This window comes from Leucoraja erinacea, chromosome 20 (genome assembly GCF_028641065.1).
Source record: "Leucoraja erinacea ecotype New England chromosome 20, Leri_hhj_1, whole genome shotgun sequence".
NCBI classification, from domain to species: Eukaryota; Metazoa; Chordata; class Chondrichthyes; order Rajiformes; family Rajidae; genus Leucoraja; species Leucoraja erinaceus.
The window spans coordinates 6,113,319-6,130,684 of record NC_073396.1 but is presented as its reverse complement, the minus strand read 5'-3'; the positions used below and the strand labels follow the sequence as shown (position 1 = coordinate 6,130,684).

At 43.3% G+C, this 17,366-nt stretch overlaps 1 protein-coding gene across 1 annotated transcript in view; it reads right to left on the bottom strand.

Annotated features, from left to right (window-relative positions):
• LOC129706691 (uncharacterized) overlaps positions 1-17,366 on the bottom strand; it is a 98,776-nt gene that overhangs the window by 79,348 nt on the left and 2,062 nt on the right. Inside the window, exons 3-13 of the mRNA XM_055651089.1 lie at positions 15,975-16,108; positions 15,005-15,099; positions 12,300-12,459; positions 10,835-10,862; positions 9,663-9,744; positions 8,589-8,756; positions 7,671-7,882; positions 6,502-6,596; positions 5,337-5,455; positions 4,399-4,557; positions 1,822-2,024 (exon numbers count right to left, since the gene is read on the bottom strand). Of these exons, the coding sequence (XP_055507064.1) occupies positions 1,822-2,024; positions 4,399-4,557; positions 5,337-5,455; positions 6,502-6,596; positions 7,671-7,882; positions 8,589-8,756; positions 9,663-9,744; positions 10,835-10,862; positions 12,300-12,459; positions 15,005-15,099; positions 15,975-16,108 (1,455 nt within the window). The remainder of the gene's footprint in view (positions 1-1,821; positions 2,025-4,398; positions 4,558-5,336; positions 5,456-6,501; positions 6,597-7,670; positions 7,883-8,588; positions 8,757-9,662; positions 9,745-10,834; positions 10,863-12,299; positions 12,460-15,004; positions 15,100-15,974; positions 16,109-17,366) is intronic.

The window sequence follows — 17,366 nt, the reverse complement described above, 5'->3', positions numbered from 1 at the left end:
GCCTGCTGTACCTGCACGCCAACTTTCAGTGACTGGTGTACAAGGTGTACAAGGAACCCCAGGTCTCGCTGCACCTCCCCCTTACCTAACCTAACCCCATTGAGATAATAATCTGCCCCCTTGTTTTTGCCGCCAAAGTGGATAACCTCACATTTATCTATATTATACTGCATCTGCAACTCATCTGCCCACTCACTCAACCTGTCCAGTCACCCCGCAACCTCCTAACATCCTCTTCACAGTTCACACTGCTACCCAGCTTTGTGTCATCCGCACACTTGCTAGTGGTGCTCCTAATTCCCTCTTCCAAATCATTAATATATATGGTAAACAGTTGCGGCCCCAACACCGAGCCTTGCGGCACTCCATTCACCACTGCCTGTCATTCTGAAAAGGACCCGTTCACTCCTACTCTTTGCTTCCGGTCTGCCAACCAATTTTCTATCCATGTCAACACCCTACCCCTAATACCATGTGCTCTAATTTTAGTCACCAGTCTCCCGTGCAGGACCTTATCAAAGGCTTTCTGAAAGTCTAGATACACTACATCCACTGGCACCCCTTCATCCATTTTACTTGTCATACCCTCAAAACATTCCAGAAGATTAGTCAAGCATGATTTCCCTTTCATAAATCCATGTTGACTTGGACTAATCCTTTTACTGCTATCCAAGTGCCCCATTATTACCTCTTTAATAATTGACTCCAGCATCTTTCCCACCACTGAAGTCAGGCTAACTGGTCTGTGATTCCTTGTTTCCTCTCACGCTCCTTTCTTGAAAAGTGGGATAACATTAGCTATCCTCCAGTCTGCAGGAACTGGTCCTGAATCTATTGAACATTGGAAAATGATCACCAATGCATCCACTATTTCTAGAGCCACCTCCCCGAGGACCCTGGGATGCAGACCATCAGGTCCAGGGGATTTATCATCCTTCAGTCCCATTAGCCTACCCAATACTATTTCTCGCCTAATGAAAATTTCTTTCAGTTCCTCTACCCCTTTGAATTCTCTGCTCTCCAGTACATTTGGGAGATTGCTTGTGTCTTCCTTAGTGAAGACAGATCTGAAATACCTATTCAACTCTTCTGCCATTTCCTTGTTGCCCATAATAATTTCACCCGTGTCTGCCTTCAAGGGACCCACATTTGACTTTGCTACTCTTTTTCCCCTTAACATATCTAAAGAAGCTTTTGCTGTCCTTCTTTATATTCCTGGCCAGCTTCCCTTCATACTTCATCTTTTCAGCCCGTATTGCCCGTTTTGTTTCCTTCTGTTGTCCTATGAAAGTTTCCCAATCCTCTGGCTTCCGGCTACTCTTTGCTATGTTATACATCTTTTCTTTAGTTTTATTATATCCCTAACTTCTCTTGTCAGCCATGGTTGCCTCCTACTCCCCTTAGAATCTTTCTTCCTTTTTGGAATGAAATGATCCTGCGTCTTCCGGATTATGCCCAGAAATTCTGCCATTGCAGTTCCACTGTCAATCCTGCTAGGATCCCTTTCCAGTCTACCTTGGCCAGCTCCCCTCTCATGCCTTCATAGTCCCCTTTGTTCAACTGCATCACCGATTTAACGTTCTCCTTATCAAATTGCAAATCTCAAGACCCTTTCTTCAAATTGCAAATCTCAAGACTCCTTTCTTCAATCTTATTCCATCTGATTGTCTGAATAAGATTGTCTGAATAAGGGTCCCGACCTGAAGCGTCACCTATCCATGATTCGAGGAATGCTGCCAGTTAGCATCTGCATTTCATTGTTTCTACAAAAAGTGGTGTCTCGATATCAGCGTTATCATTTCCTCGCAGAGCAAAACTTACATGGCTTGAAATCCTTTACAATCCTCGGTGACAAAGATCAAGGGCAGCATGTTTTCCGAGAGCCCTGGCAGTAATCCTTGCAGCCTTGTGTTAAACCAGACCTGAAGTTCAGCGACGTTGGCGTTTGAAAGAATTGCCTGCGTACGGTTCAGAATTTCTTGCAGCAATGTTGTTCTGACACCAGGAGCGAAAACCACGTTATTCTGAAAAAAAAGGTTTCAAAGAATGAGTGATTGGGGATTGAGGCGAAAAGGGGTATAAATTGCAGAAAGGATTGTGGTGGAGTCGGGAAAATTGTGCAAATCTAATACATTAAAAATTGGTCTAACATTTAGACTAGCATTGAAAACTAACATTATACGGGAAAGGAGTAAAATTCAATGTGATCATGGCTGATCATCCCCAATCAGTACCCCGTTCCTGCCTTCTCCCCATATCCCATCACTCAGCTATCTTTAAGAGCCCGATCTAGCTCTCTTGAAAGTATCCAGAGAACCGGCCTCCATCGTCCTGTGACGCAGAGAATGCCGCAGACTCACAACTGTGAGAGAAAGTGTTTCCTCGTCTCCGTTCTAAGCCATTTAGAGGGGGAGAGGCCATTTAAAACTGAGATGAGAACAAACCTTTTCACCCAGTAAGTTGTGAATTTGTGGAATTCTCTGCCACTGAATTTACTGGATGAATTTAAAAGAGAGTTAGATAGAGCTCTAGGGGCTAGCGGAATCAAGGGTTATAGGGAGAAGGCAGGCACGGGTTACTGATTGTGGATGATTAACCATGATCACAATGAATGGCGGTGCAGGTTCGAAGGGCCAAATGGCCTCCTCCTTAACTTATTTTCTATGTTTCTAATCTACCAGACATATTCTCAAGATGTTTAATTTCGAGTCATAGAGCCATTATAGACAATAGACAAAAGGTGCAGGAGTAGGCCAATCGGTCCTTCAAGCCTGCACTGCCATTCAATGTGATCATGGCTGATCATCCACAATTAGTACCCCGTTCCTGCCTTCTTCCCATATCCTCTGACTCCGCTATCTTCAAGAAAGTATCTTGAAAGTATCTCTCTCTTGAAAGTATCTAGAGAACCGGCCTCCACCGCCCGAGGCAGAGAATTTCACAGACTCACAACTCCCTGTGTGACAAAGTGTTTCCACATATCAGTTCTAAATGGCGTACCCTTTATTCTTAAACTGTGGCCCTGGTTCTGGACTCCCCCAACATCGGGAACATGTTTCCTGCCTCTAGCGTGTCCAAACATTTAATAATCTTAAGGTAGACAAAAGTGCTGGAGAAACTCAGCGGATGTGGCAGCATCTATGGAGCGAAGGAAATAGTTTTGGGCCAAACCTTCTTCAGACTGGAGTGCCTGTCCCACTGTGGGGACCTAATTTGCGAGTTTAGAAGAGTTTGTGCTCGCCACAAAGTCGCAGCATGGTCGTCACATGGTCCTAGGAGATCACTGTAACTCTCCTTCATGCTCGAGAGAAGTTCTCGCATACTGGAGACCTCAGTTTTGTCGAGGAGAATTTTTTAGTATGCTGAAAAATTGTCCGTGAGTAAAAATTGGTCAGCATGGAAAAAAATCGTTTTTTTTTACTTGTAGGTTTAGACGAAGTAGGTCGGCATGTTATTCGTAGGTAAACGAAGGCAATCAAAGGCAATCAAAGGCAATCGAAGGTAATCGAATGTAGTCGAAGGTAGTCATAGATAGTGTTAGTTAGTCGAAGGAAGTCGAAGGAGGTCATCTTCACTCTCCACTATTCGGTGTCCAATTTTCCCGAGAGCATCGGCAAGTAAATCGTAGATAGTCCAAGCTAGTCTTCAACATAGTTGAAGGAGGTCTTCTACATGGTCTTAGGAGGTCTTCTACATAGGAGGTTCTCTACATAGTTGTAGGAGGTCTTCTACATGGTCTTAGGAGGTCTTCTACATATTCGTAGGAGGTTCTCTACATAGTTGTAGGAGGTCGTAGGAAGTGTTCTACTTCGGCGACACAACAAGACCATGACACTCTCCTAAACTGTGGCCCCAGTATTGAGCCTTGCGGTTCCCCATTAGTCACTAGTCATACAGCGTGGAAACAGGCTCTTCAGCGCAACTTGCCCACACCGACCAACATGTCCCATCTACACTAGTTCCACCTGCCTGTGTATGGTCCATATCCTTCTAAACTGGTCCTATCCATGTACCTGTCTAATTGTTTCTTAAACATTGCGATAGGCCCTCCTTCAACTACCTTCTCCAGCAGCTGGTTACATGCACCCTCCACCCCTTGTTTGAAAATAAAATACCTGTCAGATCCCACTTAAATATTTTCCCCTTCAACTTAAACCGATATCATCTGGTTCTCGATTCCTCTACTCTGGGCAAGAGACTGTGCGTCCACCCGATCTATTCCTCTCATGATTTTCATTAAAAGTAAAGTATTCATTCTGTTTCCATGAACATTTTAGGAGAATCAAATTGATTAAAGATTACCTGATGTATTTTGTATCGATGTGCTGAATTCAATGTGAAACAGGTGAGTGTTTGTGAACATGTACTGGCCTTATATGAAGTGACGCAGTATCCTACCTGGTTGTGAGTGGTCCTGAATGCCTCGACGAACTGGAGAACAGTATCAGTGGTGATGCTGTTGATAATCTTCCGAACATCGTCAGCATTACGCAATGTTCCGTTCCCACCAGCGAACTCTCCCAGTTGGGATGGCGTCAGTAATTCTGCCACATCGAGCTGTTTAAAACAAAATTAACATCTCACCTACTGCTCAGATCAGTACCCTGTGGATCAACTAATAATGATCTATTCTACATTTTCCTTGACATTCGTCCCCTTTGATGTCACTATTTCACACCTTACCCTTTCATATCTCTGTGCCTCCCTCTCCCCTGACTCTCACTGATGAAGGGCCTCGACCCAAAACGTCACCCATTCCTTCTGTCCAGAGATGCTGCTTGTCCCGATGAATTACTCCAGCGTTTTGTGTCAATCTTCAATGTAAACCAGCATCTGCATTTCCTTCCTACACAACTAATAACTATACCTCACAGAGATACCACAGAGAAGGGCACAAGAATAGGCCCTTCGGCCCAAAATGTCTGTGCTGAACAAGATGCCAAGACTAACTTATCTACCTGTTCATAATCCATATCCCTCCATACCCATATCCCTATCCAAAAGTTTCTTAAATGCTATTAACATATCCGTCTCAATCACATTCCAGGCACTCACCACACTCTGAGTCTCCTTTAAACTTTGCACCTCTGACCTTAAAGTTCAGCCCTCCAGTATTTAATTTTTCCATCCTTTGAAAATGGTTCTGTCTACTCTTTCTAACTCAAATTGGGTTTGATTGAAGCTTCCGAATAAAATACTAAACACAAAAGTATTTCTGCATAAAAATTTTCCATATTAAATTCAAAACAAATTTAATCTCACTTTATCAAACTCTCGTCAGAAATATTATTTTTAATTTTCCATTTTAAAAGGCCTGGACTTATTCTATAACTTACTGGGTTGAAGCTTGGGTTCCTACTGGTTAAAATTTCTAATTGAACAAGAGTACTGAACATTCCCCAGTTCTTCAAAAGCCAATCTCTGGATCCATTAGTGTTGCTGATACAGCCAGCACCTGGAGAGGTAAAGGATATTGTGAATTAGCCTTGGCATTTAATCTCATAATCTATAGCACAGAGTCAGAGAGAGATACAGCTTGGAAACAGACACAACTGACCAACAGGTCCCAGGTACAGTAGTCCCACCCATCCGCATTTGGTCCATATCCCTCTAAACTGATCCTATCCACGTGCCTGTCTAATTGTTTCTTAAACAGTAAGACAGCACCCCACTGTTTTTACTCCTGAAAGGGGGCAGGGGTTGCTGAAAACAAAGTGGTACCCAGCATAGGGGTGGGGGCACCTAGAACAAAGAGGGTCCATTGGGACTACATTGGTCACTTTGTAAGTTTGTTGGCGGCCTTTACATGGTGACTCTGCATACTTTGTGTATGGTATGAAAACAAAATATGTGATAATGAAGTATCATTCATTCATTCATTCGCATTGTGACATGATTGAATTTCCTAGCCATTAAACTTTTAATCCATTTTATCCTTGCTTTCCCGGGATGGTGGGACTGTCAATCTTAGAGAATGTAGTGGCTGGGCTTGTATACTCTGGATTTTAGAAGGGTGAGAGAGGATCTTATTGAAACATATAAGATTATTAAGGGTTTGGACACACTAGAGTAAGGAAACATGTTCTCGATGTTGGGGGAGTCCAGAACCAGGGACCACAGTTTAAGAATAAGGGGTAAGCTATTTAGAACAGAGACGAGGAAACACTTTTTCTCACAGAGAGCTGTGATTCTGTGGAATTCTCTGATTCAGAGGGCAGTGGAAACCGGTTCCCTGGATACTTTCAAGAGAATTAGTTTGAGCTCTTAAAGATAGCGGAGACAGGGGATATGGGGAGAAGGCAAGAACGAAGTACTGATTGGGGATGATCAGCCATGATCACATTGAAAGGCGGTGCTGGCTTGAAGGGCCGAATGGCCTATTCCTGCACCTATTGTCTATTGTTTAGTTTATAGAGACTTTTTATCAAGAACTACTATAGCTCCCATTCAAACGAATGTGAATCTAATTTTCTCACTTACTCAAAAGCCTCTGTAGCTTACCTGTGGTGTCAAGGTAATTAAGGATCCACACGTTTAATACGGTCTTTCTTGTCTCTCGCGGCATCTCCCGGAATCCATTACTCAGGCCTTTTACACTAAATATATAAATATGGACAAAATTATTAATGGCAGGGTTTCATCTGGTGGAGAACAGGTTAGTAATGCTTCATTTACTATGCTTAGTGATGAAGTAATTGGGTCACACAGCATGGAACTAGAACCTTTGGCCCAACTCTTCCATGCCGATCCAGATGCCCTATCTAAACTAATCCCATGTGCCCATGTTTGGCCCATACCCATCTGAACCTTTCCTATCCATATACCTGTCCAAGTGTCTTTTAAATGTACATGACTCTACCTCCTCCGGCAGCTTGTTCCATATACCCACCACCATCTCAGGAAAAAGTTGCCCCTCAGGCTTTGATTAAATCTTGCCCCTCTTACCTTAAACGTATGTCCTCTGGTTCTTGATTTCCATACTTTGGATAAAAGACTCTGTGCATTCACCCTATATATTCTGTCAGATTTATCTATTACTCTATCAGTCCTGTTTATCTGACTGAAAATCAATCCGTATTTCCTTCCCATTATGATGAATGCCTGACAAAGATGATTCCTAAATCAACATTGAATCGCCAATGTTACAGTTGGAAATATTGATACTAATGTTTGTTAATCCTGTATAGGTCACTTTGTATTAAGTGTGCTTCTGAAGAAGGGTCTCGACCCAAAACATCATCCATTCCTCTATCCAGTGATGCTGCCTGTCCCACTGAGTTACCCCAGCATTTTGTATCTATCTTCGTTGTAAATCAGCACCTGCAGTTCCTTCCTACACATTGTGTCATCTATGGCAATAATATTAGCTGTTTTGATGTAGAAACAAAGAACTGCAGATGCTGGTCAATACACAAAAGGACACAAAGTGCTGGAATAACTCAGCAGGTAAGGCAGAATCTATGGAGAACATGGATAGGTGACGTATCAGGTTGAAACCCTTCGTAGAAAGAATAGTCCCGACTCGAAATGTCGCCTATTCATGTTTTCCAGAGATGCTGCCTGACCCGCTGAATTACTCCAGCACTTTGTGGCCCTGTAGCTGTTTTGATGCTGCTTTTCCTATTGAAAATTCAGAAGCGGATTATTCTGAAAGGGAGTCATTCACTCACACTGCTTGGTAACCTTCACAGCTAATGTTTCTTGTCAGCAAAGGGTTTAGCACGAGCTGGGAAATTCCGGCTATGAACAGCTGGAAGCGATTCTGGAACCATTCCCTCAGGAAAGATACGCTCGTTAAGTTGTCAAAGGTCTTCACAGTCTCCCACAGGGCATTCATAAACGTGATCTTTGTCATCAGGGGAATTGAAGACGTGTTCAAAGTCTGAAACAAAAAACATGGCATTTGTTTAAACACGGACAAAGCACTTGTTTATCCTCACATATCTTAACATTGATATGGACGCTCCCTGACTTACATAAGGGTTACACAAGGGTCCGCAGGATGTAAGTCAGATGTTATGCAAGTCAGTAATGGAAGCGCTACTGTGCACTTGTGAATTTACTATACGATGTGGAGACCACAGTGGGAGTTCTGATGTGAGGATTACGGGGAGAGCTCCGTGCTGAGGCCGTGGGGGATCTCGTTGCTGACAATGCGGGGAGGTGGGAGTTCCATGCTGGAGACCACGGGGGAGTTCCAAGATTGAGACCATGGTGGGAGCTCCGAGGTGGAGACCACGAGGGAGCTCCGTGTTGAGACCACGGGAGGGGGGGGGGAGAAGCTCTGTGGAGACCACAGTGGGAACATCCGAGATGCACAAATGGGAAATAAAGCGGTGGGATTAAAGCATTGCTTACGTTAGTGCGTGTTTACGTGAGTCCCCTATAACGCAAGTCGGGGAGTTCCATTTTTTAGAGAACTAATAATTAGAGAATTCCTGTGTTAAGTCAAAAGTACTTTCTGGCTGTGGCTTGGGATGGGATGTTATGAAGTTGCTGCACTACTTTATAACTCTTTTAACATTTCCTACAAAAAATATTTTTTCTATGTTGTCCCTATGAGATGATTCTGTGTAGTAATTGATTACCTTGTTGTTGAAATTGTCCAGTGCCTCAGTCAGCAAGGTTCTGTTAAGTTTCCGAATAAAAATGGTCAGTGCAGATTCATCTGATCTCTTCAATGGTTTTGGACCAACGAAACAATAAATGACACCAGCTAAATCGTCACTGCTTAAACTGGAGACAAGTAGATCAGCCTGAAAAGGAATCCATTTGCAAAGACATTTGTTAATTTGCGGCATTCCTTTATTCTGATGTAAAATTTTCGCAAATGACTCAATTCCTTGATTAGATTGTGCAATATGTTTACATTAAGTTGGTTAAAATGTTAAAATGTAGGTTTAGGTTTATAATTATCATGTGTACCAAGGTGCAGTGAGAAATTTTGTTTTGCAATGCTATCTAAATTATTTAGATTTATATAGCACCTTTCTAGATAATACCATACATAAATACAATCAATTTTTATATTTATACATATATTTTTTTCATTTTCACACACATTCGGTGGTGGTGAGCTACTTCTGTAGCCACAGCTGCCCTGGGGCAGACTGACGGAAGCTTGGCTGCTAATCTGCGCCTACGGCCCCTCTGACCACCACCAATCACTCACACTCACACGTAGGCAAAGGTGGGTGAAGTATCTTGTTTAAGGGCACAACAACAGTATGCATTCCAAGCGGGATTCTAACCGGCTACCTTCCGGTTGCCAGCCGAACACTTAGCCCATTGCGCCACCTGTCGCCCTTGGATTGTAGCGCATCAGTTCCTTAGGCAAAGTCCATTGTCCGTAATGGGGTGGATGTGAATCATACAGTATCCTAGCTTATGGAATGATCTTTAAGAAGCCTGTTAACAGAGGGGAAGAAGCTGTTCCTGAGTCTGGTGGTGCATGCTTTAAAGCGTTTGTACTTTCTATTGGATGAAACAAGGAGGAATAACTAGGGTGGGACAATACTTTGATGATGTTGGCCAATTTTCTGAGGCAATATGAAGTGTAGATGGAGTCAAAGGTTGGAAATCTGGTTTGTGTGATGGACTGGGTGTACCTACAACTCTCTCCGTCACCATTCTTGTGTGAAAATCTCCTTTAATGTGCTTACCTCAGCGCATGCATAGTCTGTAATGCTGAAGTTGCAAAGTTGGGTCACGTTAACATCAAGCAGGAACGTATTCAAAGCCGAACTGCAGAGAGAGAAATGCATTGGGGTTATGTGTAAGAAGGAACTGCAGATGCTGGTTTAAACTAAAAATAGACACAAAATGCTGGAGTAACCCAGCGGGACAGGCTGCATCTCTGGAGAGAAGGAATGGGTGACGTTTCAGGTTGAGATCCCTCTTCATCTCAGAACCAAAACATCACCCATTCCTTCTCTCCATTCCTGCTGCCTGTCCCGCTGAGTTACTCCAGCATTTTGTGTCTACCTGCATAGGTTACTGCGAGGAACAATTTCCATCAGCTGACTTTGGATTTTTGGAAACTTGGATTGTTTTCTTTGGAATGCCAGAGGCTGAGGGGAGACCTAATAGAAGTACATAAAGTGTTGAGAGGCATAGACAGAGTAGACAGTCAGGACCTTTCTCCCAGGATGGAAATGTCATAGACTCGAGGACATGGTTGTAAAATGAGAGGAGCAAAGATTAATGGAGATGTGGGTTTTTTTTTTAAACACAGTCGGCATGGGTGTCTGGAACGTGCTGCTAGGGGTGGTGGTGGAAGCAGATACGTCAGTGGCTTTTAGGAGACGTTTAGATAGACGTAGATATGCAGGGAATGGAGGGATATGGATAATATGCAGCAGAGACAATTAGTTTATCTCAGCATTGTGTTCTGCACAGGCAATGTGGGCCGAGTGACCTGTTTCGTGACCTGTACTGTTCTATGTTCTATGATTTACATCACAAACGACTTGATGTTAATAAAACCTGTGATTTAAGATTTTTCGCAGTCTTTCACACAAAGGGTGGCTGGAATGAGCTGCCGGAGGAGGTAATTGAGGCCGGGACTACTGTAACCTGTAAGAAACATTGGCCAGATACATGGATAGGACAGGTTTGGAGGAATATGGGCCAGACATGTGGGACAAGTGCAGATGGTCAGCGTGGGCAAGTTGGGCTAAAGGGCCTGTTTCCACACTGTATGACTATGATTTCTAAATAATATGCACTAAATATTGAGTATCATTTATGTCAAGAGAAACCACTCGCAAACACAGTCAGTGAAATTGGGACTCACATGAAGCAAGACAAGGGATCATTTTTCTTAAAGTCTTACCTGTATATTGCTGCACACACGGTAGTTTCTGTTTGAGAAATTAAAAATAAAAGCATAATTATTATACACAAATTAAAATCAAGTCAAATCTGTAGTAAGGAAGACAAATTCAATGCTAGCATTTATATCAACAGGATTGGAATACAAAAACAGAGATGTAATGCTAAGGCTCTATAATGTGCTGGTGAGGCCACATTTTGAGTACCTGAACAAATTTGGGCCCCTTATCTGAGGAAGGATGTGCTGGCTCTGTAGAGGGTCCAGAGGAGGTTTACAAGACTGGGGCTGTACTCCTGCACCTTTTGTCTATTGTCTATCCCTGCACACTAACACTAACCTACACACAGGAAAGACCTTTTTTTTTTTACAATTTATCAAAGCCAGTTAACCTAGAAACTTGTACGTCTTTGGAGTGTGGGAAGAAACCAGAACACCAGGAGAAAATCCACTCAGTTCACGGAGAGAACGTACAAACTCTGTACAGACAGAATAGAACCAGTTTTATGACAATGTGAGGCAGCAACTCTACCACTGCACCATTTGTTTTGATAAGATCACCTAAATTCTGCAACACAATGGGTCTTTACCTGAAGTTTGATATGTATTATTCCATATAACGACGGGTCAAAATAATGTAATTTGGCCTGTTAAGTATTCATCTCAAGCCTAATGGTATTGGGCATCTATAGCTTATATGCCATTAATGATCAAAATGTGCAAGTTGCACAAAATGGCAACACAGCCAAAACGACACAACTTTTACCCAGGGTCGGGAAATTAAGAACACAAGAACATATGTTTAAATGAAGAGGGGTCAAATTTAATACAAACCCGAGAGATTTTTTTCATGCAAAAGGGGGTGGGTATATGGAACGAGCTGCCAGAGGAATTAGTTGAAGCAGATACTAAGACAGTATTTAAAAGTCACTTTTACAGGTACATGAACAGTAAAGATGGTCCTTTGCAGGGATTGGGCCAAACGCGGGCAAATGGGACTAGCTTAGATAGGCTCGGCATGGATGTGTTGGGCCTATGGGCCTGTTTAAAAACTGTATGACTCAATGACTATTAACTATCTTTAGACTTTTAGAGATAATGCATGGAAACCAAACCTTCGGCCCATCACGTTCAGCGATCACCCCGCACACTGGCACTATCCTACACACTAGGGACAATTTACAATGTTTATTATCAAAGCCAATTAACCTTCAAACCTGTATGTCTTTGGAGTGTTGGAGGAAACCGGAGCACCCATGTGGATACATGGAAAATATATAAACTCCATATAGACAGCACCCATCGTGAGGAATGAACTCATGATTCTGGTGCTTTAAGGCAGTAACTCTACCGCTGCGCCACCGTGCTACCCTTATTTCATCAGATGGAATTTTGTTGAAACTTAATGAAGGTTTTGAAATTTGACTGATAGTGAACAGTGTAATTTTAAGTTTAGGCAAGAAATTACCTGATGTGTTACCTGGAATACTTCCTGCCAGCCCAAGTTTCCTCACTTCAGATTCGGGGTGTGAAGCCACCCAAACCATCACCACTGTTTCGTTCACTCCGCTTTGCAGAGTTGGAAGGTAAACTCCAAGTAAATTGATCAGAGTATCAGCACTCAGTTTCTGAAAGCAAATAAGCATTTAATGAATGGCCAAAAGGACTTTGCATCTTATCGAGACATTGATTTTATATGGCTGAATGGATGAAGATCAAAGTGGAGACGCAACGAACTGTAGATGCTGGAATTTTGGGCAAAACACACTTTGCTGCACTGATTAGCTGTGCAGCAAATTGCCAGCAACTCAATAACACAGTGTACTGTCTTTCCGTTGACTGGTTGGCACACAACAAAAGCTTTTCACTGTACCTCGGTACATGTGACAATAAACTAAGATGGCAACTCAAGTCGGTGCTACATCTTGGCAGGACAAATCAAAATAGTACGTACATGGTAAATGGTAGGGAATTGAAGAATGTAGGTGAACAGAGGGATCTGGGAATAACTGTGCACTGTTCCCTGAAAGTGGAATCTCATGTAGATAGGGTGGTAAAGAAAGCTTTTGGTGTGCTGGCATTTATAAATCAGAGCATTGAGTATAGAAGTTGAGATGTAATGTTAAAATTGTACAAGGCATTGGTGAGGCCAATTCTGGAGTATGGTGTACAATTTTGGTCGCCTAATTATAGGAAGGATGTCAACAAAATAGAGAGAGTACAGAGGAGATTTACTAGAATGTTGCCTGGGTTTCAGCAACTAAGTTACAGAGAAAGGTTGAACAAGTTAGGGCTTTATTCTTTGGAGCGCAGAAGGTTAAGGGGGACTTGATAGAGGTTTTTAAAATGATTAGAGGGATAGACAGAGTTGACGTGGAAAAGCTTTTCCCACTGAGAGTAGGGAAGATTCAAACAAGGGGGCATGACTTGAGAATTAAGGGACTGATTTTAGGGGTAACATGAGGGGGAACTTCTTTACTCAGAGAGTGGTAGCTGTGTGGAATGAGCTTCCAGTGAAGGTGGTGGAGGCAGGTTCGTTTTTATCATTTAAAAATAAATTGGATAGTTATATGGACGGGAAGGGAATGGAGGGTTATGGTCTGAGCGCAGGTGTATGGGACTAGGGGAGATTATGTGTTCGGCACGGAATAGAAGGGTCGAGATGGCCTGTTTCCGTGCTGTAATTGTTATATGGTTATATGGTTATGGTCTTGAGTGATGCACTGTGAGTTCCATTGAATTGCTGGCAATTCACTGCAAAGCAAGATTATGCAGAAACAGTGCTGGAGGAACTTGGCGGGTCAGGCAGCATCTGTGGAGGGAAATGGATAGGTGAGGTTTCGTGTCTGGACTCTTCTTCATACTGATTGTGTGATGAATGTGCAGATTGGGACTTGTTATTTTGCAATTTGAACAAGCTATAGAGGTTGCAATATTTATGGGTCCCTTAACAGGTACTATATCTGAGGAAGGGTCTCAACCTGAAACATCACCTATTCACCTATCTCACCTATTCCTTTACTCCAGAGATGCTGCCACTGAGTTACTCTGGCTTTTTGTGACTCTTTCTAAGAAAAGGTTCATGAGTTACCTAATGCAAAGGGTGAAGACCAGATGGCATACAATTTCCTACCCTTGAGAACCATGGAGTCTAAGTCTCTATATTTGAGACAGAGATCAATAGGGTTAAAGTGAGAGGGGAAAGATTTAATGGGAACATCGGGACATTCTTTTCAGGGTGGTAGATAAATGGAATGAGCTGGCAGAGGGCAGAGCTGAGGCAGGGACTATAAGAGCATTTAAAAGGCATTTGGACAGGTTTAGAAAGATATGGGCTAAAAATGGGCAGGTAGGATGAGTATAGCTGGGACATCTTGATTGGCATGGGCTAGTTGGGCAGAAAGGCCTGTTTCCTTGCTGTGTGGCACCATGACTCTAATAGATCTTTAGATTTTAGGGCAAAGAAGGGATCTGAAGTGAATGCAAAAAAAGTAGCTATGAGGTGAAAAATCTGCTGGATGTTATTGAATATTGGTGTAGGCTTATGTTATGTAGAAAGGACGCTGGTTTACACTGAAGATAGACACAATATGCCAGAGTAACTCAGCGGTTCATGCAGCATCTCTGGAGAAAAATAACAGGTGACGTTTTGGGTCAGTCTGAAGAAGGGTCTCGTCCCAAAATGTCACCTATTCCTTTTCTCCATAGATGCTCTGCCTGACCCGCTGAGTTACTCTGGCATTTTGTGTCTATTTTGTGTCACAGCTTAAGGATAAGGGGGAAATCCTTTAAAACCGAGAAGAACTTTTTTCACACAGAGAGTGGTGAATCTCTGGAACTCTCTGCCACAGAGGGTAGTCGAGGCCAGTTCATTGGCTATATTTAAGAGGGAGTTAGATGTGGCCCTTGTGGCTAAAGAGATCAGAGGGTATGGAGAGAAGGCAGGTACGGGATACTGTTGGATGGCGGTGCAGGCTCGAAGGGCCGAATGGCCTACTCCTGCACCTAATTTCTATGTTCTATGTTTCTATTTTAGGCTTAAGTTATGCTCAATCAAGAAAATTATTGATAAATCAGAGAGTTGACTTAATAAACAGAGATTGAAATATGAAGTTATAAAACTGTAACCATGACAATGATAATGTATTAAGGACACAGGTAGTCTGTAAGCACCTTGACTTCCTCAGGATCCAACCCTCGGAAGGTGGCGAAGTCCATGTTAACGCTGTTATTTGCCAGGAACCTCAGATCATCAGCTCGGGCACCACCTGAAGAAGAGAGAAACATTTTCTAGCTGCACATACAGACTTGGGCAAAGACAAGAAACTATATGTTAACGGAGGTGGAGGGAAGAGTAAAGTAGAACGCTAGGAAGACACAAAATGCTAGAGTATCTCAGCGGGCCAGTCAGCATTGGTGGAGAAAAAGGATAGGTGACCTTTCGGGTCGAGACCCTTCGTCAGACTGAAAGTCAGGAAGGGGGGTACTAGAGGTATGGGACGGTACAGAACAAGGCAGAGAAAAAGATGAAGCCCACAATGGTCCATTGTTGACTGGGAACCATGTGATAATGAAGGAATACAAACGGTGAAATTGGCAAGATGATTAGGGTGGAGGGATGGAGAGAGAGAGGGAACGCAAGCGTTACTGGAACTTTGAAGGGTTTGAAGGATTTGACTTTGAAGGGTTTACTTTGAAGGGTTTACTGAACGGTTACATAAGGAACATGTATTTTTAAGGTCATTGACACAAGGAACTGCAGATGCTGGTTTACAAATAATGACACAGAGTGCTGGAGTAACTCATCGGGTTAGGCAGCATCTCGGGGGGGTCAAGGAGCAGGAAAGCGTGAACTCAGTGGGGCGAAGAACCTGTTTCCATTTAATAATGCATCTAAACTGATTGAAGAATGAATTACAGAGGGGTAGCCATGGGAGAAGGTCACACAGAATTCCCATGGGAAGGAGAAGAATTTCCTTAGATTAGGAGATTTTGTCGTGGAGCAGTAAAATGGAGGCACAAGGAACGTTTTCCATCCATGTGACACACGTTTATTAATGGAGCACACCGTCATATTTTTGTCACAAAAAATGTGCAAAATTACAAATAATGATGCATATAAAACAAAAACGTTTTAACCTACCAACATATGGCTTCATCAGCTGAAAGAAGGGTATTGGGTCACGTCTTTGGGGTCTCAGAGTGGTGAAGGCCAAGTCATAAAGTACACGTTTCTTTTGCTGTGAACATGTAGAGAGATCCAATGCTCCAGCATCCCTGTAGAGGGAAGGCACAAGTGAGTCTTGCTGAGTGACTCAATGGTTCAATAGTTCCATTCATACCACCAGGGGCACTTTACAAATGACAGTCCCGCCAACAGTCTGTCCATTTTTTTTAGTGCTTGTTAAAAGTTTGTTTTAATGTTCTCCAGTTTTATGTTGGGGGAGTGGAAGGGGGTCGGGGAAACCTTTTTTTCAGGTTCTTACCTTGCTGGAGATGCGATTACTTTCTGGATCACCTTCTCCGGTCGCTCTGCGGCCTATCACCGATAGAGCTGGAGGCCTCCTCGGACTGACATTGGTCTCCACTGCGGGCGCGGACTTAACATCGGAGTTGATGCCTTGCCTGGGATCGCTCCAATCGCGGCCTGCGGACTTTACATCGGGAGCTCACGGGAGCCTCAGGAGAGGCCGTGGATGTCGGGAGCGCCAACAAACACAGAGAGACTCAACCAGCCCCAACCAGGGGTTTGATTGTCCGGCACGGGGGAGCTGACATCCCCCCGATGTAGGAGTTGATCGCCCCGATGCGGAGGGCCCGCTGCTGACTACTGGAGTCAAGATCGTTCCGTCAACGGACGGCTCGAGGTCCCAAGGGCGGGAGAACAATGGGCAGAGATCGAATTTTATTTCGCCTTCCATCACAGTGAGGAGTGCGGAGGAGGCACTGTGATGGATGTTTATGTTAAAATGTATTTTGTGTGTTCCGTTGCTTTTTATTTGTATGACTGACTCGGCAAATGAAATTCCCCGTATGTTGCAAAACATACTTGGCTAATAAAGTATTATTGTGATTATGATTCTTAGCAAGTATTGCAAGATAGTGAAATTCTTTTTTTTGCATACAGTTTAATTTAGTTTAGAGATACAGCATGGAAACAGGCCCTTCGGCCCACCGTGTCCATGTCGACCAGCGATCTTCGCACACTAACACTATCCTATACACACCAGGGGCAATTTACAATTTTACCAAAGCCAATTAACTTACAAACCTGTACATCTTTGGAATGCGGGAGGAAACCGAGCACCGGAGAAAATCCACGCAGAGAACTCCATACCGTCAGTACCCGTAGTCAAGATCGAACACAGGTCTCTGGCGCTGTAAAGCAGCAACTCTACCACTGCACCACCGTGCCACCCATACGGATCAGTAGGATTAATGCCATACATAAGTACACTCCCAGTTAAGTACATAATGTACAGATACAGCCCTCTGAATCCATATGCAAGATGCCAGGTTTTGGTGCCATTTCCAA